Source organism: Carassius gibelio, chromosome A5, assembly GCF_023724105.1.
Source record: "Carassius gibelio isolate Cgi1373 ecotype wild population from Czech Republic chromosome A5, carGib1.2-hapl.c, whole genome shotgun sequence".
NCBI classification, from domain to species: Eukaryota; Metazoa; Chordata; class Actinopteri; order Cypriniformes; family Cyprinidae; genus Carassius; species Carassius gibelio.
In genome coordinates this window covers 10062334-10086935 of record NC_068375.1, presented here as the reverse complement: position 1 = coordinate 10086935, position 24602 = coordinate 10062334, and the positions used below count along the sequence as shown (strand labels likewise).

General features: G+C 38.4%; 2 protein-coding genes across 3 annotated transcripts; one reads left to right on the top strand and one right to left on the bottom strand.

The window, feature by feature from the left end:
• oxt (oxytocin) lies at positions 1–6531 on the bottom strand. 2 transcript variants are annotated; one of them, XM_052591683.1, is made up of 4 exons: positions 6311–6531; positions 1608–1733; positions 1328–1529; positions 1–341 (listed from the first exon to the last, which is right to left on the bottom strand). In XM_052591683.1, the coding sequence occupies exons 2-4, from the start codon at positions 1728–1730 to the stop codon at positions 202–204; spliced, it is 465 nt and encodes a 154-aa protein (XP_052447643.1). In that variant the 5' UTR covers positions 1731–1733; positions 6311–6531; the 3' UTR covers positions 1–201. The 2 variants fall into 2 exon arrangements, with proteins under 2 accessions (XP_052447643.1, XP_052447644.1); XM_052591684.1 differs by lacking the exon at positions 6311–6531 and adding an exon at positions 1808–1826.
• Positions 5072–24284, top strand: dqx1 (DEAQ box RNA-dependent ATPase 1). Its single transcript, XM_052591675.1, has 12 exons — positions 5072–5373; positions 7374–7727; positions 10376–10569; positions 10648–11029; positions 14383–14664; positions 14738–14837; positions 16539–16697; positions 17730–17921; positions 18009–18134; positions 18207–18397; positions 18702–18892; positions 21652–24284. Exons 2-12 carry the CDS (start codon positions 7431–7433, stop codon positions 21830–21832), a joined length of 2295 nt encoding a protein of 764 aa, XP_052447635.1. The 5' UTR covers positions 5072–5373; positions 7374–7430; the 3' UTR covers positions 21833–24284.
• The last annotated feature ends 318 nt before the right edge of the window (positions 24285–24602 follow it).

The following is a 24602-nucleotide window of genomic DNA, read 5'->3' as shown; positions in this document are numbered from 1 at the left end:
GAGGAATTCTTTCTGAGTTTAATAGCTGCACAAACGTACAGTCAAACTATCATCAATACAGCACTAGTAATATCCACTTCTATCTATTAGCCATACAAATACCGAGCGGCTATTCAAAGTTGGTTTACAAAAATTCTGTGATGAGTCGTTGTGGTTGGTGGGCGGCTGCTCCTGAGATGACGTCACTCTTCTGTGAGCATGTCATTGGTGGAGTCTGACGGGATGGGCGTGGCTTGACAGGTGCAGCAGCTTCAGCAGAAGATCTTGGCTACTGGCAGATGGAGTGGTGGCTGGACCGTCAGCTTCTCCATCCGCACACGACTGATCCATACTGCAGCCCTCTGATTTACATACAAGATAATCAATTATATTTAGCTGAATACACATCAGGACAAGCAGAGTACAACAGTTGGGCTCCATAAGTTAACATCCCATTTATTTTCTCTCTCTCTCTGCATGTTTTTTTTGTCTTAACACATAAATCAAATCATAAACTCCACTGAGTGATTATTACAACTTGTGAAATCTCTTGTTTTTTTTTTCGTTCAAACCCCACCACAGTTTTCATAAAGGTTTTCTCTTTTATCACCTCTAATGCAAATTAGCATCTCATCACAATCAATAATTTTGTGATTTATTTGCATGATAATAATTTGATTAGCCATAATTTCAAATATACATTTCATCTCAAAAGTTATACTTAAGTGAAACACTTAGTGAAACGTTTGCTCAGTTAAAAGTACAAGTATGAAACCCAAAACTATGTTAGTGACAGTAAAACAAAAGTACAAATTAAAATTGTACTTAAGTATTAAAAACTAAGAAGTGACATAGCAAAATAAAAATAAGAGAAGAGATTTTTGTTTAATCATTTTGAATAATCACAATGTTTAAATTACACCAAATATTATGTCAGACAAAGACAGGTTTTGGGAAGGAAAAGCACCTTAGTTTTCTCAATATTCTTCTTTAGATTTTAATATCACAGAAATGTCCTCTATAAAAATAATATACTTGATGCTCAGAAACAAACATTATTGGTCCTTGCACATCATGCATTCATATTTCAGCTTCCATTTTCATAACTGATGTGCTTGAGATGGAAGAAAACAATCTGTAAAAATGTAATCAATACTTTTCAAGTTCAAATTGTTAGGGGTAAAAGTATTTAATTTTTTATTTTATTTTGTTTAAAAAAAATTGTAATCAAGACAAAAACTCTGTTTAAATTTCACTTGAATAAAATACAAATCCCCCAAAATAATACTTTAGTAGAGTAATCCGGTATTTTACACCTCTGTCTGTAGTGTAAATGGGTAAAACTAACCTGAGTCACAGCAGACCCCAGGAGCAGCGCAGCGTCCTTCATAACCGCATGCTTTTCCAGACACTTCACATGGAGAAGGAAGAAAATCTTCCTCCAGACAGCGGAGCGTTTCTGGAGAGCCAACCAAGCAGCCGATACCTTCACCACAGCAGATACTGGGACCAAAACACTGACCATGATCACCGGGACCACATGACAAACACTGCAGAGAATGAGGAAATTAAAGCTCAATGTTCAATTTCAGGTCAAGAAGTTATCAATACTGAATGAATGAATGCACCTGTCGAGATGGCCAATCCTGTACGGATCGTTTGCCACCGATGGGGCAGTTAGAGATGTAACAGGCTGAGCAAATGGACAGCAGACACAGCAGCCAGACCACTGAGAGTAAACCTCCAGACATACTCTGTGCCAAAGACACAATTATAACACAACAAACTCTAAATATAACAATACTTTAAGTAAAGATGCAGTACTTACTTTACCAAGGCTGAAATTCAGAGCTAGTAAAGCGATTTAGCTTTTAAGCAGCAATGTTCGTTTTAACACTGCAAGGAGACACTTTTATATCGCTTTGCTGCGTGATATTATCACATTATTACCTGTTAGCTACAATCAAGGAGTCTTAACCATCTAAATGATAATGATGTGACCTGATTAGGTCAGTGAACTGGTCATTATATTGTCCAGTAACAGGGATGTGCGTCATTAACGGCCCGTGATCTGGCATAACATCAGACAGGTGAATGGCAGTCATTAATTAACACATGACTGTTCTGTAGAGCTTTCAGAGATTTCACTCTTAAAAAATAAAGTTTCTGAAACTGAGGTTTTCACAGCAATGCCATAAAATAAGCACTTTGAGTTCCCAAACAACCTTTCAGTGAAGATCTTAAAAATAAAATAAAAAATTTTCTTATTGTGAGCAACATTTTAGTAATCTAAAGAACGCTTTTTCACTAAATAACCTTTTGTGGAAAGGTTCCATGGATGTTAAAGGTTGTTCATGGAACCATTAATTCCAATAAAGAACCTTTTTTAAAGAGTGTAGTTCTTTGACTTCATGCATTGGTGGTAATAGAACAGCATAAACCACACTTCTTAATGTGAAAACATTAAAAGTGAGCAAAAATGTTGGCCATTGCTGAGTTTCAGTTATATTGAGCGTAATGTTAAAATATGGTGATTAGATTTACCCCTAAACAATTACTCTTGCTGTGTTTTTAAGTTGAATGAAACCACTCCTTTTCAAGACACACATGCTTTGGATCTTTGAACTGTTGATATTTGTTAGAATCCACCATCAAAGCTTGTAATGTCTCAGATCGGATACAGGTGTTCCCCATGGCTCTGTGTTCTGCTCTCTGCTGTTCATGTAAAAACCCCTTGACTATGTCACCAGGCATCTGAACAACCATGTTATCAAAATGACTGATGAATGTTGAGTTCAGGAAGACTTCTGTGACACATTCATCCCTGCATGTTAAGCCCTTGACAACCACGTGTTCAGCAATGTATATGTTAGAAGAGGAGAAATGACAGTATATATTAAATGAGGAGAGAACTGACAATAAATCATCTGCCATGGTCTTATATTCATGACATGTTCTGATGTGTTCAGATGTAACTCGTGGCAGAGTAATGAGATGCTTGTCTCAAAGGAATAATTAGTGCTTAAGTGATTAGTCTGTAGAGTCACATGCTAATAACAGAATTGTCACATTTAACACGTCCTTTCTGCTTTTTATTCATTCAACTCTGATTAGCCTTTACTAGGTCACATATCCCATTGATTTAATCTAATTATATAATTATTACCCTGGGTCAACATAGGCAGCCGCTCATGGGAAGTCACACACTAAATCAGTTGCATAGTTACTGGTTCATCTGAACCTAGGAAATATTGCAGCTGAACATAGTTTGGACACAATGGGAACTTTCTGGTGTGATAAAATGTTTCATATTATTACACCAGGCATTTTTTGCTAATGCTAATGAGATTGATCTCCAACAGGATTTGTCTTTCTTGTGGACACAGTAACAAGCTTAACTGTTCACAAACACATATTTAAGTAGTACAATCAGTTCTAATACCAAAAAAGTACTTAATACTGTCTAAATTCAATAATGCGTTGTAGTGATAATGTAAAGTTAAATATTCGAAAGCACAGCGAAACTATTACATTTCAAAAATTTCACTTTTTCTCATGGACAATTTTTTCCCCCCTTTTGCACTGATGCAATCAGCTGCAATCTGCTGTAGATGAGACTGATCACTCTAGATCTACATGAAAAGGACAACGTCAACATTGATGTAATGATTGAACCAGCAGACATAAAACTTGGTCCTAGAGGGCCAGCGTCCTGCACACCCAACTTGCCTCAACACATCTGCCTGGAAGTTTCAAATATACAGTAGGCCTAACTAAGACCTTGATTATCTGGTTCAGGTGTGTTTTATTAGGATTGGAGCTAAACTCTGTAGGACACCGGCCCTCCAGGACTGAGTTTGGTGACCCCTGATATTAGACACATGGTGTATTTACAGTAGCTATCAGCAGTATATACTTCAACCGAACAGTGAAATGAATCAAATGAAATTAGTTAATTGCATTCAAATAATAATGAAAGTTAATTGGACTTCAAAAAACTCCAAATTTTGTTGTAGTTAGGTGAACTTACAATGATTGCCTTTTCTAGTTCCCAGCATGCTATGCATCAGAAAACAAGGAAAATAGATGTAAAAATTAAGTGTTATTTTGTGTGATTTTACACAAGATTAACTTAGAGGGACATAAGTAAGGTTAGTACTTAAATGTTGTGTTATATTAGAATTTACAAAGGTTTATGTTATTGGTTTTGTAGTGTTACCGTTGTGGTGAAGAGTAGAGCCTGTGGTTAGGTTTAAGATGGACACCAAAAGAATACATTTGAGTGTATTTCCTACATAGTTGAAAAATAGAGAAAATTTTGAGTGATTTACTAATTATAAATTGAGAAATATCAATATTTATAAGTTAACAAATATTTAGATAATTTAAGGGAACTGGAAATGTGATTTTCTTATCTTATGTAAACTTAAAACATTTAAAACCATCACCTAAACGTTTTTGTGTAATCTGTTACAAAATATTTTTTGAGTTCTGTGAACTTATTAGGGTTTACAGTGTACATATACGAAAAATGTGATAATAGAAAATAAACTAATTAATGAATAGGCTGTAATAAGAAATTAGGCTATATACAGTATGTATATATTATTTTTTGATTTGTTTATGAATAAAATATTTAAACAAAACAAGAAAACTGAGGATATATATCCCTTAAACTCAAATTCTGTCCATTCTGTTTGAAGTAGCATAGAGATCAGTGGAAGAAGTAATCAGTATTTTTGATCAGTTTGGTGACGCTAGTGGTGCAGAAATGACATAACTCACTAAAGTTAGATTTGTTTTTATGTTTCTTTATTACTCTTACGGTATAAATCATATATTGACCTAAAGCTATATTGTGTTTTTACTGATTTATTTACGAATGCACATTCATTAATTTGTCACTTGTCGGTCTCCACCCTTCTCTTCTTTATCATCTGGTTCAGGTTTCAGCTCCACCTGCCCGGTGAGCGCGAGGCTGTGTCTCGACGCCTCTTACGTTCCCTGTCTAGTACACACAATGGAGTGAAGCGTCAAAGACGCGTGCAGTAATGCCGTGCTGTCTATGTAGGCGGGAGCGGGATCTTAAGCTGCGGCCCGTGAGGTGAGTCGCGGCGAGCTTCATCATGGCGGCGGAGTTTCGCTCTCTGGCGATGAAATACCGTCAACAGTCATGAATGAGCTCAAAATATTGCACTAAAACGGTTTTTTAAAGCAGTTCGCTTTTAAGCTCATTATTCTCTGAAGGACGTTATTAGTATATATCGTGTCATCGTGAGTCTTGATGGATGTACGTTAACGCGGTGGGTGACTCTCCACGTTATTGCTCTCATTTCCAGCCTTTGGTTTCTCATCGGGTTGGTTTGACGGATCTGAGGTGATAATGTGTTTCAGGTAAATGTCGTTTTCTTCTCGTTCTCGGTGGGTTTGCGCTGTTTTCGTCTCTATTCTCGTGTTTACTCGTCGTGTTGTCGTCTGATCTATTGACAGTCAGCTGATACTCGGTCATTATGCAGATTTAAAGGAAACGCGTTTAAATACATTGCATATAAAACATTACACAATTACAGTACATTTCATTAAATATAAGAACACTGTTATAACATGGTATATAGACCACTCCTAGTGTTATATCACAGTGATTACCATGATTGTTTACGAATCAAAAACATACATTCCGTCTGCTTTCGTATTCAGTACAAATAAAATCGTATTCAGGGTGTGTTGATGTTTGTGTTAATATTATACAGTACTGATATTTTTAGTTTTAGTGATGGATTTTTCCCTGTTGTTTGTGTTCTTTTGTTGTTGTTAAGCTTTAATCTGACCTCAATATTACTGGCACCCTGCATTCATATTCTCAAACACAAGCCAGCCTTACACACATGCATTTATTTACAAAATATTCAGGATTTTATGAAGAAATATCGGCCGTGTTTTGGCACAAGGGCACAGCCATGAGTAGCATTTCAGGGTTTACAATTAAAAACATGTTTTGCTACTTGAAAATAAGCTTTAAGAGAAATAAAATAAATATAAAAGACTACACTTATATATTAAAACTATTTATTATTTTTAAACTTTATTTAAAAAAAAAAAAATTTCTTTGCTGTAATTACTTGGCGTAGGCCTACTAGAATATATATATATATATATATATATATATATATATATATATATATATATATATATATATATATATATATTTATATAGATATGGAAAAAGGCTAATAAAAATGTCAAAAACGCCCAACAAAAATACCAAAACTTCAGCTAAAACTAAAAACAATTATAATTTAATTCAAAATATGAATAAAAACTGTTCAGGAACCTCGTGAATCTCTCTCTCCTTCACTTTAGCCAGTGCTGCCTGTGTTTTGTTTGTGGCGTGTCACCTGATCAGTCCCTCCCAAACACTTTTCAGAGTAACCAAATGCATCAGTGTTTAAACATCACAGGTAATGCTGACGAGTCTCTTTCGTTGCCTGTGTTCTCTTCTATCTTACGTTGTAGCATTTTATCAAAATTTAATTTACATTATCATTCTACTGCATGTCTTATCAGACACCGTCTGACTAACACAACTCAGGAGACGCTCGCATGTTGAGCAAGTGGCGGTTATGATAGTCTGAAGAGTGTGATGGTGACACATTTACGCAACATTGAGGGGAAACAGGATAGTGTTGTGCATTGTAGTGTTTTACACGTAATGCAGTGAAGGCTGTAAGTTGCAGTGCATTTGCTGAAAGCATGTGCTGGATTCCTGACGTGTAGAATTCCTGAGAGCTTCAGCGGCTGTTCTTCATTGGCTTCATTCGCAAGAAAGAGTAGTTCAGCTGTTCCTTAGTCTTACAGAAATGCTGTGGAAGCTTGTTTCCATCAGAATATAGAACATAAACAGGCAATTGTGACCTTTATCTCACAATTAAAAAAAAAAAAAAAAAAGGGGGAGAAAAAAGTCTGAATTGTGAGACAAACTCAAAATTGTCAGGAAAAACACAGAATTGCAAGAAGAAAAAAAAACTTATTTTTTGTTTTTGTGAGACAGAAGCTCAGAATTGTGAGAAAAGGCTCAGTTGTGGAGGAAAGCTCAGAAATATGAAGGAAGAAAAAAATAGAATTGTGAGATATATACTCAGACTTGCAAGGAAAAAACCCTTTGAATTGAACAAATTAGTTGCTTAGAACAAAACATTACTGTTTTACCCAACTTTATGTCATTAATGAATAGCTAGCATCATTAGCATTATTATTATTATTATTATTATTATTATAATGAATGAACTGTTTTATATTAATTGGCATGTATGATCAATATTATTATTGTCCAAATCTGAAATATTTGACTACATGCATGATATCAAATGAAACTCTTGTTGATTTTTTCTGTGCAGGTAGTTTTCCTTTGAGGCGTTCCTCAGGGCTCTGTTAGTGGCCCGACTGCATTCAGCATGTCTTCCACGGCCGTCCCCAAACCTTCACCTACGCTCTCAGTCCTGGACAATCTCTCCATATCGTCTCTGATGTCTGGAGACCTGGAGGAGGATGGCGAGAGAGCAGACGAGGATCTGGGCGATCTGGAAGTGAACCCCTACGATGGGCTCCCATATTCCTCTCGCTACTATAGTCTTCTGGAGGAGCGGAAGCAGCTTCCCGTGTGGAGTCTGAAGCTCAGTCTGCTGGAGCACATGGAGTCGCACAGCATGATCGTCCTGAGTGCAGAAGGAGGAACGGGGAAAAGCACGCAGGTCTTTATGTATATCACATACACTCACTGCTTCATGCTCCTGATCTGTTGATAGTTCCCGGGTGTCACAGCATGTCCAGTTTCTCAAAACTGTAATGTGAAACTCAAAACGCATTTGCAATGACCTGTAAATATGATAGTTAGAGTATTTTACTTCAAAGCTACGTTACTGAAGTCATTATTATCTAATTGCGTTGTTGATGAAGATACACCTATCCAGGCCAACTATTAATGAACCTACAATTAGTCAGTAAAAAGACCAGCTCTATGAATGGCGTCTGTGTCATGCTGTTGAACACCACTGAAAAATAACTCGTCCCTCGGTCTGTAAGAGCAAAGAAATTGCCGTAATTAAGCGATAAAGCATTTGAGGCCCGTAGTCCCGGCTAAAGGTTGTTGTTAGGCACAACACAGCAGCACAGTGACCATTTTATTACTGTTATAGCTCAGTTACTACATTATAAAATATTAAGGATCATGTGACACTGAAGACACGAGTAATGGCAGCTAAAAAAATTACATTTGCATCACAGAAATACATTTATTTTAAAGGTCCCATATTGTCACAATAACTGAGGTGTAGTGGCTATTCAACTACCATATAAATGTAAAAACAGTCCACAGTAAAATGCACACAACCTTGTTACAGTAGCTGTGAACTGTTAGAACTACACAGTCACCTCCTTCAGTCACTACCCCAAAGCACCGCCCCCTGTCCCACGCTCCCTTTTGTCAAACCCCCAGACAACATTGCGTTCGTGCCATTGCTGAGCATTGAGCAACAACAGCCATGAAACATGTCAAAAAGGTCAACTTTAACCACGAAACCAGATCAGCCAACCTGTAACGTCACACTCTCGACCTGACAGGATTGTTACTATGAGGTGGATCACATCTGATGTGTATAGTAAAGACAAACTCATCGTGTCTATCTAGCACGTCATTTTTAAGATGTTTATGCATTTTAATTTCAGCAGGCAACTATTTTTACAGATTTAACAGTTATTTTTCCAGCCACAATAAATCACAAGTGTATATACAGTTACAAATTATTATATATAAATCGTCAGTTTGTTGTTTTACAAACATGCACAGATATTTTTTCATACACAGCATCGTGAGATGCAAGAAACATATGGCAATAAATCTGTAGACTCGTCCATAACAACAAAAGTCAATGCTTTATTGAACCTTTTCAAAAAGTGTGCGCTGCAAACACAAGTATTTTTGATGAACGTGTCTGTCCAGTCCACTCATTTATCCCATTTAACCATAGCTGTCATCGGTTTGTTTATCTGCCAGTTGCAGCAGATATGTGATGAAATTTCTTTTTTGAGGTTGTATTACGTTGATTCTGGCACCCAGCATCACAACAAGATGATATTTTAAGCTCCTTACGTAGCTGAGTCTGTGCTGGTTTGAGTGGGCCGCCCCCAGTTTCCCATTTGTTTTGCTGCCTCCAGCTAGAGCTGTGACATCAACTGACTCTAGTCATCTGTGGTTGGCCTGACCGTGCGTCACTCAGAAAACCACAGGCCAATCAGAAGTGAGGCTCATGAATATTAATTAGACAGGCTAAAATCGATCTGTTATAAGCAGTCCCTCCTTTTTGCTAATTATACCGCAAGTATATATATATTCTTAAGGACATCAAAACCTAAAATAAAACTCCATAGAAAGTGTACAATATAGGACCTTTAAAATGTATTACAATAGAAAACAGTTCTTTTAAATTGTAATGATAATTCACAACAATATTGCTTTCATTGCAATTACAGCTCAACTAATACATTTGAGCTTTTTGTAGGAAAGAATTGGGAAGCTATTCAACACAAATACAGGCTGCATGTTTCTGTTTGTAAAGCCTCTAGTATGGTTGACCTGCAGGGTTCATTGTCATTGCTTACTGTCAGCATGATGTGGTCTTCTGTAGTGATGGACAGTATGTCATAGATGCTGTCAGAAGAGCTTGCCGTGTATTACACCCAGAACATTCCTTTAGGATCAGAACTGGAATCCAGAAGGCTGCAGGCTCAATTCCTGCAAAAGATCAATTGAGTTCAATTCTGTTCTATGCTATTCCATTCCAATCTGTCTTGTCCCATTCCATTCCCTTTATTTCTGTTCCCTTCCATTCCATTATTCCGTTTCAATTCCATTGTATTCTGTTCTGTTCTATATTGACATTTATTCTGTTCTATTCTTTTACGTTGTAATCTATTCCTTTTTGTAGTGTCTTTAAAATTGTATTTCTATTCTGTAATTTTTCCATTGTTTTATTCTGTTATGTTCTGTTATTCATTCCATTTTTTTTCCATTTGATTTCATTCATTTTATTCTATTTCAGTCCATTCTCTTCTGTTCTATTTTATTCAGTTAAGTTTTTTATTCTCTTCTGTTCAATTCCAATCTGTTCTTTAATCTATTCTTTTTTTATTCTGTTCCATTCCATTGTATTTGTCTTGCAGTGTCTTGAACTTATGAGCTTATGCAGTCTTAATTCATCTGCATCTCTATTCTATTCTATTCTATTCTATTCTATTCTATTCTATTCTATTCTATTCTATTCCAGTTTGTCTTATTCTGCTCTGCTCTGCTCTGATCTCTGACATGTCTCTCTCTCTGCTCTGTTGATGTGTGTGTGTGTAGGTTCCTCAGTGGTGTGTGGAGTTCGCTCTGTCTCATGAGTTCTCTCAGGGTCTGGTGTGCTGTTGTCAGCCGTACGCGTCGGCCGCCTGCAGTCTGGCGCTCCGAGTGGCTGATGAGATGGACTTGAGTCTGGGGTTGGAGGTGGGCTACAGGGTCCCACACGAGGACGGCTGCACGCCGGACACCATACTGCGGTACGAGGCCACACTCACTACTCTCAGGCCCTGCTCCTGCACACTTTTAATGCTGTAGTAACGTTCTCCTCTCTGCAGGTTTGTCACAGACTCTCTCCTGCTGGAGGAAATGATGTCAGACCCTCTGCTGCGGCAGTACGGGGTCCTGGTCATTGATGAGGCCCAGGAGCGCACAGTTGCGACGGATGTGCTGCTTGGGCTGCTGTGTGATGTGTGCCGCCAGCGCGCTGAGCTCAGGGTGGTGGTGCTCACCGCGCCTGCAGTCGCTCAGACCTTCGCCAGCTTCCTGGGAGAGAGCGTTCCTCACCTCAGCGTTCCTACGCAAACCAACACCGCTGAAATACTGTACCGGGAGCTGCCGGCAGGACGTGACCTGGCCACAGCTTCCTGTCACATGATCCTGGACCTACACCGCAGGGGAGAGGAGGGAGACATACTGGTGTTCCTCCCTAGTGTGCAGGTATGAGTCTCATTTCACACTCGAGTCACGCCAGTAAGAGGATCTGATCCTTTATCTGCGGAGAATCCTGCTTCTTATTGGGATTATTCACACACTTCACAACAATGAATTAACTCGGCCTCAGGATATGCAAAATAATTTTTGAAAGATGTTGCATGGAACTTTCAACAAAAGAGAAAAGATAGATTTATAAAGTCAAGATCCAAAAAGGACTAGGAAGTTGTGAATGCAATGAGAAGTGTATTGTAGGGTTAACCCAACCTATATTTCAAAGAACATAAACAGAGTTTTGTTTCATATTTACAGTATATATTTTGGTAACACTTTTTTTTAAAAAAAAAGTTGCACCGACTAATCAGTTAGACTTCATTGGTCTGCCATGACGCTTTAAGCTTGACATCGACTAGTCGTATAGAGGGCGCAACAGGATAAATCTTTAAAGGACTTCCACATTTACGCTCCATTTCTAAACAGTTAAAATAACAAATGTATACATACTATGAAAGCGCTCCACATGCATGTGTAATTATGTTACTGGATGCTTGAAATTGAACGGGAGAACGCACATTCGAAACAGCTTATCGTACAGTAAGTTAATTGGTGTTCTAATCTAATGCGCTGCTGCACTGTAACATACACACATACAGACAGCAGTGTAAAAAAAATATGGACGTAGTGTCCGTGACGTCACCCATAGACTCCTCAATAGCGGTTTTGAAGCTCAAAGTGTGCAGAGCGGGCCGTCGCCATCTTGGCAGCGCATCACCATGCGACTCTCCCAGATACTCGAAAAAGGGCAAAAAGGCGGGAGCTGATTGCTGAAGCCACGCCCACCTAGTGCGACGGCATTGTCAGCAGCGGCAATCCACCTGTCACTCAAGTGGCCATGCCCCTTAATTATGCAGAACTTTAAGGCTTAATATAATTTAAACGGATGAGTTTTAAACAAATTCACCCCCCTCACAGTTGTCATGAAGGGCAAAATTAGCAATATAGACCAAAATCATTTTTTGAACCAGGCTGTAAACATGTTTTTTTCTGCTGTAAAGTTGGGCATTTTAACATGGGGAGTCTATGGGACTGACTCTCTTTTGCAGCCAGCCTCAAGCGGCCAGTCGATGAATTACTGTTTTTGTCACTTCCTTCTTGGCTTCACGAGAGAGAGAGCAAGGTTGCCGCTCGCTCGTACATCACGCGCACATCGCTCACGCACAGAATCATTCAACGTGGATATGTACTGTCAACTGTCAACTCTGTACTCTGATTTCTCAGTAATATAGCTTAGAAACTGAAAAGTTTTATAATTTATTTCTTAATAACTAAATCCCACAGCTTCACTAGTAGAGAGACGCTGCCATGTAGAAATAATTCACACACACACAATCGCTCTCACTAATGCATTCATATAAATGTAATCTTTACTGTGCTACTTTATCTGTATCTGATTTAGAACGAGCAGGAATCTGTGAGAAATAAAACAACCCAAAGGCAAAAGAACTGATAAATGAGCTGTTATAGGAGCAGTAGCCATGTACACAGCGCTGTTTCATATGCCATAGCTGTGCACAAGGTGTTTTTAATTTTTATGTTTATTAATGACGTCGTCAGTGACTAGTCGACTTCGACTTGACTTTCATCACATAAAAGTCGACTTCAAAAAAATCACTAGTCGTTCCCTACACGTTACATGCACTTACTTTTAATATAACAATTAATTATGCGTTATTACATGCAAGTAACCCTAACCAAATAGGAAGTACATTTAGTTAATTAATATTACTCCGTACTTAAATGCATTATTAACTAAAGTAAAGTGTAACCTATATTTTACAGACTGTTCAGTACATCTTTTAGTTCATTTTGTCTGTACAATAATTAATTTCTTGACACTGACATATCAAATCTTCAAACACACATACAGAGGAAATCTTTATTTGTGGAAAGTAGCTGACTAGTGTGTTGTTTCCCTGCACAGATCTCTTTAGTGTAAACACACACACACACACACAGCCTCCCCTTTTGTCAACAGCGTCACACCCTCATTCAGTCCTTTTGAGCAAATGGACTTCATTCTGCTGGAGAAACAGTTTCTTGTGTGTCTCTGAGAGGTATCTCAGGTAAAACACACCTGTGCTGTTCACTTTTAAACAACTTGTTTAATCTGGAGTACTGTTGAAAACCGAATTTTACATCCTAATGCAAAATGTAATTTTACATGCTGCATTATTCACAAGTTTGAAAAATTTCAGTGGACAAGTGTTTGCTTTCAGGTTCTCATATTTGAGAGATAAAGTGTGCATATTTACTTAAAGCTGCAGCCTGTGACTTTTGGTTCTCTAGCAGTTAATAAACAGATCTGCGTGTGTCTCGCGGAAGAACATTGTAGCCGGAGCTACTTCTCTAATCACACAGGTACTGGGCTCCTCCGCAGCGGTACCCACCCAAACCTGTCTAAAATGGTCAGAATATAAACACTTATGTGTACCGTAGTGATTCAGGACAAACCAATAACACGGTTTGAAAATGGGTTTAAGGTGTACTTGCTTATTATATACATTTTGTACATTTTAAACGCACAAAAGTTACGGACTGAAGCTTTTAATATTATTTAAATAGAAAATCCTGTAATTAATCAGCTCTGTTGCTGTGAGTTTCTTTTTATGGTAGTTTTATTTACCATATAGTATTTGTTAAAAAAAATAATAAAAATTGTGTGTGTGCGTGTGTGTAATATTGGTAATTTTAGTAATTTCTTTTTTTTTTTTTTTTTTCATTGTTTTAGTTTTTAGTTATTTTAGTACTTCAGCTTAATCTAAAAAGAAAATGTGAAATGTTGCCTTGTTAACTCGCTGAAACAAGTAAGGTTAAGGTTATTTATATTTTATTTGGCTTCAGTTAGTTTTTTATTTTGACTAATTAAGTAATAAATATTTATGATTGTGTCGAGTGGGGCGGGGCCGAGAGATGTGGGAACGAGCGAGGCCGGTGGAGTGATTGGGAAATCAGTGACACCTGCGCCCCACCGCTGGTCTCGAGTCCCACAGAGGAGATGGAAGGATATAAAACTGGAGCGACGATAGTGAAGGACGAGAGAGGACCAGGCCTGGGTCTTATTTTATGTTTTGGTTTTTATTTGAGCGCACCAGTCGTCCGTGAGGGGCTGGTGCGCTATTTTGTGTTTATTTTGGATTATTAAAATGTCGTTTGATTGTCCACCGGTTCCCGCTTCCTTCTTCCGGATGAATATGGAGATTTTATTATTACAATGATATTACTGTACATGTTTATTTCAGTGAATCAACAGAAAGCCCTGGCTGTGTGTTGATCAGGATGTGTGGTGTGTGTTCTGTCAGGAGATTCAGGAGTGTTGCGCGGCGCTGGAGAAGGAGTGTGTGTCTCTCAGCGCTCATCTGCTGTCTCTGCGCGTGATCGATCTGCACGCCGGCATCGGAACATCATCGCAGCAGCTGTACAGCTCCGAGAGTGCTGAGGACAAGCAGCAGGACGAGCCGCCGGACACTGCAGAGTCTCCAGCCCAGAGACGCAGGGTCATCCTCACCGACGTCTTAGGAGAGGCTTCATTCTCTCTCAACAACATCCGATACGTCATCGACGGCGGCATCCAGCTGAAGACCGTGAGTCTGAGCTCAGCGTTCGTGTTCGTTCTGTTGTGTGAGGCTCAGTGTTCATCCTGCTGTTCCTCCACAGATCTACAACCCACAGATCCGAGCGGATTCACAGCTTCAGCAGCCCATCAGCAAACAGCAGGCTGACACACGCGCCCGCAGGGTCAACAGCACGCTGTCCGGTAGGTAAAGAGGATAATACATGATGATAATGGACCTTAAATCAGACTGCTGAAATTCTGAATGCACTCACAATGAGTGAAACTGAAGCTTTCATAAAGTGGGAGGAGTCCGGTCGACTACTTTTATGATACTTTGTCGTTAACAAGTCCTGTACACTTTTATTGTATGGAAAAGATGAACGAAATGAATGTTGGGTTACAGTTTATTTTAAGGTGTCCTTGTTAAGATGTAATTATACATAAAAGTACTGAGTAAGATGAATTAACTACATGTACTTACTATACGATTAGGGTTAGGATTTGGGTTTGATTTGGGGTTACTTGCATTGTAATTATGCATAATTAATTGTTATTATAACAAGGACACCTTAAAAAATAAAGTGTTACTTAAATTTGAGGCTGAGTAAATTTGTTTTGCATTCTGCTTTTAGCAGATCCGTTTTTCTGAAGCAACTTGCATTGCATTCAGTGTTTACATGTGATCAGTTCTGGGTTATTATAGTCTACTAAAACTATCAAAAAAAAAATGTTACATCAGAACTCGATGTACACAAATATTTAAATCTAAAAATGAATAAAGCTAATTGAAAATCTAGAGAACTAAAATGACCATGAAAACAAAACCTAAAAATAAAATCGAATTTAAAATATTAAAGTCCCCCGGAAATCAATTTTTTTTTTTTTTTTACTTTTAGTATGAATATTTTGGACTTGTGGTTATCTAAAAGCTAGTGTGCTCTAAATCAATGACAAAATTAACATTAAGAGCACTCAACTCTTACAAGTCTCTCACTTCTGCCAATATAGATCAGCGATTTGATGATATCACCCAGCACTGATTTTTATAAAAAGACACTGAAGCTGTGCCTGAAATTGGTCACACATTCATAATTTAGCATGTTTTCTGTGTGGTCAGTGTCACTTAGTGCACTAAATAGGGGATTGAGAACAATTTAGAGAGTGTAAATCTACTTTCTGTTGGGTTGAAGTCTGGATTCACTTTGTCATGTGAACCATCACCGTGCACACACACTCTACACCCCAGAGCAGATTACATGTGGCACAGACCATTATACGTATTCTCCACAGAATGCTTTCTAGTGATATAAGAGATTAGGAGGAGATCCTGTTCGACAGACATGGCATTACAAACAGCCCTGACGAGTAGAAGAGATAACATCAAATTCACTTTTTAAACTACACATCCTCAGTATAATTTTTGGCCCTGTTTACCCCTTTATATTAAGATGTGTTTTGGTTGTTCGGATCACAAGTAGACGAAGGAGACCCTTTGAGAAGATTGAGAAAAACTCCTCTTAATCCCAGGTGGAAACAGGTCCTATGGTCACTCTTTCAATTTTTCCGAGCTCAGTGGCTCTGGCCCAAGCTGTGATAGAAATGATATGACACCGATATTTAAAAATGGGGCAGGACTGCTTGATATCATCGCCCTGTCTTTCTGTTGCAGTTGAAATGACCTCAGCACATTGAACAACGCTGTTTGTTTCAAGGCACTCCTGTGGACCTTAAACAAAAATCGTAATAATACAAAAAAAAGACTGATCAGTTCATGCAATCCCTGGGAATCAAAGCCATGATCTTTGCATTGCTCTGTGTTTTGAAGACGGTCTGTAAATGTTGTGATGGTAGCATGAATACGGTCATGTTGTGATGGTAGTGTGTGCTTTCTGTCCACCGCAGGCGTGTGTTTTCGGCTGTACTCTCAGGTGATGTATGAGGATGAGATGCCAGCGTCTCGCTGTCCGGCGGTGACCGAAGCAAACCTCAGTCATCTGGTGCTGCTTCTCAAGAGGCTGGACATTGCAGACATGGGCCAGTGCAAGTTCCTGGACCGGCCAGGTCAGTTCAGCCTGTCGAGCTTGAAAAACACGCCACTTCAGCTGAAAGCACACTTCAAGAATGAAGCTTGTCGTTTTTTAAATCAGCTTTTATTTTTAGATTTGTATTTCAGTTTAAGTTTTAGCAATTTTTTAATGTGCTCTTGTCACTTTTTATTAGCTTTTGTGTGTGTGTGTGTGTGTGTGTATTACGATTTTTTTTTTTTAGATTTCAGTTTTAGTTTTAGTAATTTTAGTACTTTTTAATGATATTTTATTGCATTAGAAAATGTCTAATATTCATTGTTAAAGTTTTTAAAGTTGACACATAATATTTGTATTGCATTTGATTTTTTTTCACCTTTTATTGCAGTTAATGAAAAACAATTTTTAATAGTTTTATGTTAGTTGTTTCTGTGTGAGAGTTTGTTCCAGGGCTGTAGCTTAATTTGGAAGGTGGTGCTATATACTATTATAGTGTGTGTCTATATATATATATATATATATATATATATATATATATATATATATATATATATATATATATATATATATATATAATTTGTATATTTGTTTATTTGTTTATTTTCATTTTAAATTTCATTTTACGTTTTAGGCATTTTTTCTTTTGTACTTTTTATTTTTTTATATATATAAAAAAATTTTTTTTTTTTTTTTTTTTAGCATTAGTAATTTTACTACTTAAATTTATTTTATTTTAGTTAACTGCCAAGACAACATTTCACATTTTCATTCTTATTGTTTTTTATTTTTAAGTTTATTTCAGCTTAACTCAGTTAATGAAAAATATTTGACTAGCTTTATTTTAAGGATCTTGTAGTTGTGTAGCGTGCGCACAAACATCTTCAGTTTTATGGTGTGTGCCTGGCTTTAGATGAACTGACAGATCGAAGTTCTCACATCAGAGGCTTTTACTACATCAGACATGAGCAGAAAAATCCTATTGTACCATGATTTCTGTAAACTGCCCTAAACCAGCCGGTCGGATTAGAGCGTGTGATTTTAAGAAGCTCGTGTGTGTGTGTGTGTGCAGCCCCGGAGGCTCTGATGCAGGCGCTGGAGGATCTGGATTATCTGGCGGCTCTCGATGACGATGGGAATCTGTCCGAGGTGGGAATCATCATGTCTGAGCTTCCTCTGGAGCCGCCGCTAGCCAAAGCTTTGATCGCGTCCTGCGAGTTTGACTGCGTGAACGAGCTGCTGACCATCGCTGCCATGCTGACCGGTACGGCACTTGCATACGCATCAGTGTCTGTTATCAGTCATTTACATACACACACAGCTTCAGTTAGTGTGTGTGTTTGACTTGCAGCTCCGCCATGCTTCACAACACCACCAGCTAATAAAGTGGAGGCGGCAGCGACGCACAGACGACCCCTGCTGCATTCAGACGGGGATCACATGACCCTCATCAACGTCTATAATGCGTATCTGCAGCGTGAGTGACCGCATCATACTGATGCATCTCATGTCTATCATTAGAAATACTGATGTGTGTGTGTGTCCTCAGATAATGAAGACGAGGTCTGGTGCAGGACAAACTTCTTGAATGCCTCTGCTCTACGATTGGCTGTGGTGATCAGGGCGGAGCTACTGGAGGTGATGCAGCGAATCGAGTTGCCCGTCTCTCCTCCTGCTTTCGGTTGTCAGGACAACAGCACCAATATAAAGAGAGCTTTGATATCAGGCTTCTTCCTGAAGGTACACACACACTATAAACTTAACCACAGAGCTCTAGAATGCTGCATTCTGATTGGCTCACATACCTTGTTAACTGGTGCTGGAGAGACACTGACTTCAATGACACTCAAACTATCTTCCTCCTCCTTTTTAAATTCCCATAATATATTATATTTGCATTGCTATGAATATCATTCATCATTCTGAATGGTTGAGGTTGAGGTCCTGATAGCGCCTGTAGGGTTTATTCTGCCGTCATGACTGGACATGATGTGTTTTAACTGAATCGGAGCAGTCATTGGTTTCCTGTGTGTCTGATCATCAGGTTGCACATGATGTTGATGGCTCAGGGAACTATCTGCTGCTCACGCACCGGCACGTGGCTCATCTTCACCCGTTCTCATCGTACCACTGCCGCCGACCGCAGCCCAGTCCGCCCAGCTGGGTGCTTTACCACGACTTCACCATCTCTCACGACAACTGCATCTGCATCATATCTGAGATTCACCCACAAATGTGAGTATCCATCTCCAGTCAAACCCCTACTGAAACTTCAGTCTTGTTGCTGGTAGTTTACTCATCCTCAGGCCATCCATCATCAGTAGGACAGTAAAGAGGATTTTTGGCTGAAACCATGATCTTTGGTGATGTAAAAAGTGCAAGTGAATGGCTACCATCAGTTTAAGAGTCAAAAAAAGCATATCAGGCAACACAATTAATACCCGTGGCTCCTGATGATATATTGAGGTCTTATGAAGCAAAATGATCAGTCTGTGCAAGAAACTCAACATTATTTATCAGTCAGTCCCTCCAGAAAAACGCAGTGTTGGGTATAGTTACTTTGGAAAGTAGTTAGTTAAGTTACAACGTTACCATCAATTAAAAGTAATCAGTTATGATACAGCGTTACCTATTCATAAAAGTAACGCGTTAGAGTACTCATGCGTTACCAAAAATTAAAAGCAGTTTGCAGTGGCTCACACATGAAAGACACAGCCCCCGGCCCCTTTAAATGCACCTAGAAGTCGTGACTCCCGACAATGAATAACGTCATTCATCCGACTAAATTAACACTGCAGGATAACAATAACAGGAAAGACAGTCAGCAATCGGCTATTCCACATGGCGTTTTATTTATTTATTATCACAGAACATATTATTAATCAAAATTCGCACCTACCCAGCCCGGGTAGCCTAGGCTACTGTATATTATGAGCACCACAAGATAACTCCTGATTTTTCTTTAACTTTAATTAATGCAGTTATCAAAGTACAAGTATGCTTACTTGTAAACACAACCTTAAACAGGCTTGCAGATTTAAATCCATTTAGAAATGATGAACAACCAGCCAGCCAACGATCTAACAGAAATTAACAGCTGCCTGTCAAACAAAAATGATAACAAACCGAATTAAATCCTTCACTGCCACACAGGCAAATGACAAATCGCTTAATAGCCGAACTAATTATTATTAAAGTGTCACTCACAGTCACAAGCCTAAATTCGCTGTAACACAGTCCTCTTACATTTACTCTTCAAAGTAGTGATTAAAACGTAGCAGAAGCAGATTTTAGAAACGTTTGTCCGACAGTCGATTTCTTTTTCGTTGACAAATTGAAAATAATGTGCGTACTTGTACTTCCATAAACCAAACGCTGTCCTCTCTGCCATCTTGCCGGGAGTTCGAATAAAAAAACCCACACACACACAGGGTCAGGCGCAGGGCACAGACGCATCACAGCCATTGACTTTACGATCACAGAGCTTCGGCTCCGCTGATACTGTACATCCGCAGGTGGCACAGTAGACCTTGGCATACTGTTTGACAAAAAGCAGGCTGCAGTCGGGATTTTCCTTTCCTTAAAATAACGGATTACTTTTTTAAAAAAATAACGAAGTTACTGATTACTTACGCACGAAACTAACACGTTAAGTTACACATTTCAGGAAAAAAGTAATTAGAGTACTCTAACGCGTTACTTTGTAACGCGTTACCCACAACACTGGAAAAACGCGATTATGCGATCGCCTGATTTAATGCATAATCATCCAAAAGCTGCATATTTATGCGGGGGTCACATTTTTTTCAAATACGCCGCACTTTTGCCGCACTTTTGCCGATTTCAGGAAGCAAAATATGTGGGGGAAGCACGATTTCATAATCCCTGTATTTTCATTGCAAAAAAGTCACATATATCTTAGCAGAAAGTTGAAAAATGTTGCGTTTACTTCACACAAGTAAATCGCCATTATTTCCCAATGGGAACCTTATGAAGTGACGTAATTACGCCACGTGAACATCATCTGTGAAGGCCGCGGTGAAACCAGGGTGAAGGAAGCAAATCATTCTCATAACAAAAATAAGCGCAAAAGACCGCGCGAAGCAGTTACCCGGTGTGTTACATGACAGTGGGGGCAAATTATTTTGAGAGAGGGATGAGGATGAGGATGGCGAATGATAGGCCAGTGTTAAAGGCTACGCAGTTCGTTTTCATTTTCACAGTGGACTGTTGTAGTTTCATTCAGAAGTTGATGCACCTCTACAGTTGTAAGATTGCACTTTTTTGTTACAGAATAGCACCAAAACCTTACAGTTGTAAGTATATTACAAGTATGTAAAATTATTTACGTTGCAGTAAGATATTGCACTTTGCAATTCCTGTAAAACAAAGTTTTTTTAAATATTTTATTTATTAATTTTTACAGAAGCTGTTGAATATTCCTTTTGTAAAGCTAAGGAACGTTTTTGACTCAATGTTTTGTAAGTTTGAGCCAAATAAAATAGAACGAGAACTTAAATATTATGTGATTTAGTATGCTTGCTTATCATAGAAATGGCTCTTTACAGTAAGGCAGTAGCCTAGTGAGAACAGGGTGTTGGGGGGGGGGGGTCACCTTTTTTTCTCTTTTTCATCAAACCGCAGTTTTTGCAAGTTCCCGCAATTTCATCGCATAAAATTGCAAAAAATATCCAGCATATTCCATCGCATTTTTTAAGAAAACCTGCCGCAAAATCAAGGATTTTTGCCTGCAACAATCACAACAAAAGTTTTGACTCAAACTACCGGTAGCCATTGACTTTTTTGGCATTTTATGAATCACCAAGGACCATTGTTTCAGCTAAATATCTGTTCTACTGTTATACTGATCTCAGGGGGAGTAAATTAGTTGTGTATATTTATTTTTTTGGGTGAACTATCTCTTTAAAGCCTTGTTGTTGTTGTTTTTAGTTGAAGGAAGTTTAGTTAGCAGTGATGTTGTGTGTGTGTTGTAGGTTGGTGGAGCTGGCGCCTCAGTACTATCTAGGGAACCTTCCAGCCAGTGAAGGCCGAGATCTGCTGATGGGCCTCAGACAGAGTTTATTTCCTCCAGATGAGCAGGACACAAACCCTCAGGACCAAAGCCATGAAGAAGTGGGCAGTCAGGACAGCGCAGAGACCTGCAGCGTACAGTAGCTGAAACCCTCCCTGCACACAAACTCAAACCAGCAGCGGCGGTGTGCAGTAAACACCTCCAGACGATCGCTCTTCAGCAGCCTCAATCAGTCTCGCGTGAGATCTCATCAGGCCCAGATTTACTATTTCTGTAACTGACTTGCTAGGAAATATATATATTTATATATTTTTAAAAGTAAATGAAGACTTTTTTCTGGATGAAGTAAGGTAACGGAGTCCAGCAAACGCAATCTCAGCCTCCTGCAGCCGATCAGATGAAGCTCAAATCATGTCCACTCAAATGAGGAAGACTCTAGTCACATCAGTAATAAATAGTAGTCTGTCTTTGGACAATGTCTCTTGTAGAATAAATGAGTCACGGCTGTCTGTCAGCAGCATGGAAGCTTACTTCTGCCATGAAATAAAATATGTAGTTGTGAAAAATAAAGAATTGTCACAATTGCAAAATACATGAATTCTTAAACTCTCACAATTGCAAAATATAAACTTTGCAATTCTTTAAAAAAAAGTGAGATATTGAGATTTATAAAATGGATAGTTCCGGTGCTTGATTCTGATTGGCTGAGCCACGGTGGAAGCTGTTGTAAATTACTCTACAAACACACACCTTTGTTTACGTTTGTGTGTTGCTTGGCAACCACTTTGTTGCAACCACAACTTTTCCCTAGGTACTACATTGTTTGGTGGAAGGATACTGTTTTTATTAATATCATTACACTTTATTTGCTGTTTTATTTTGTGAAACCTTACTACATGTATGGAATAACCATTTTCTTAAAACAATAATGCCCCTGGAGCCGTGGTTTACAGTGTAACTGTTTCACGTCGTGCCTAACAAACACCCCTTAGCTATTATAAAATCACTGTAAACCACGGTTTCTTGGGTCAGAATTGCTGGATGTAAACTCATAATTCTGGATAGTGAATAAAAATAAGAATCGCGAGATCTGAATACCAGAATTTAGAGAAAATAAATTGTTGTGAGATGCAAACCCTCTCATTGATGGAAATAAGCTTCCATAGAATAGAGCATTTCTACACAGTATCAGCAGAAACATTTACTTTCGCATGATCCAGCAACTGAATCACCATGTGATTGTGTTAGCTCACACTAACACCGCATCCTGTAAAGACAGAGCGGCATCAAAACATGACATTTAACATTCTCGTCCAGAAGCTCTTTTATTTTATATTTGTGTCGTGCTCTTATAAACAATTGCATTTCTTCTTGTTTCATTTTGCCATCTGCGCGGATAGTCGGCAGTTCTCATTCACAGCTGTTATTTTCTTTTTTGTGTGTTTGTATTCATGCAGACTTTCTCCTCCTTTAAATTGTCACTCAATAACTGACATCCTCACTACGACATGCACTACAAATTATCGGCTTCAGCTCGTTCACACAGACGATGTTACTAGAGTCTGGGTTAATTGTTTACAATGAAGGTTTTTCCAGCATTGAAGCACAACAGTTTGAGCTTAAGAGTCTTGAAGCCGGTTCAAACTTAGAACCTTAACTGGACTCTTATTATTCTCCACACCAGCACACGATAACGCTGTTTAACACCGTGTCTACACCGGATGCGAATTTGTTATAATCAGTGATGCTGTCTACACTGGATGCGGCGCGTCGTGACAAATCCCAGTCAGAAAACTGCTGCTGCTTTCTATTTATGACGTATTGACACAAATTTCAAATGATTTTCAACCGGTCTCTTTGTCGCGTCCAGTGTGGACAGATTTTAGCTGCGTTGCGTTCGGTGTAGACACGGTGTTAGCGCGACTGCAGTTCTAAGAACAAACGTTCTTCCAATAATTCTAATCAAATGTTTGTTCAAAGTTAGCAGGCCTGTAATCATATTCTCAAAACGTTAATAATAAACATTATTTGTACAGGGTTCACAGAACTTTTTTTTTTTTTCATTAAACGCTGTCGTCAAACGTTTTTTAATATGTTATTGTTTTAGAAAGCAATCAAAAGTACCGATTATGTTTGCAAAATGATAAAATGTAATGTTCATATAACAATTAAAAAAATACTAGATTTTGAACATTCAGAAATAACATTATCATAACTTAATGTTATCAAAACGTTCTTAGATTTTTGTTAGCAGGGTTTGAGTCATTTAATTGATGTTCTGGACTTTCCAACACTTTATCTTTGACAAACAAACTTTCATCATAGTTCTTGATTCATATTCTGTGACACTGAGCGTGAGTGGAGCTGATGTCTAGTCGTTGATCAACACTGTGGATGTTCAGGGTTCAGTTTGTGTGAATCCTCTGATTGTGTTTTGTGGTTTTAGAGCTCGTCTGTTTTCTCCTTGTAGTTTGTTTTTGTACTTTTCTAAATGCAACATCTCTCTCTCTTTTGTGTGTCAACTCTTGAGTGTACAAATGTGATTTTAATACAGTGGAAAATTTTAACACTAATTAAAAGTTGTGGAGGTTTTGATTCACAGTGTCTGTTGAATTTATGCAGATCTGCTGATACCTGAACATTGGGAATGAATAGAGGAACATATGCAATGACATATTACTGGGACATGGTTTACCTGGCTTATATGACCAAATGAAAAACTTTATTCAAGCCTTCAAAAGATGAATCTCTATGATATGTCAGATGTTTGCTACAATCGAGCAAAACATGCTTTTAAATAATTATAAATCACTGCAAATAAAACAGGCTGATTAAAATGTTTCATCTCCACAAGAGAACGACTTCATGCCAAAGCAAGGAACTGCCAAGCTGTATCACAGCACTTTGGGTTTG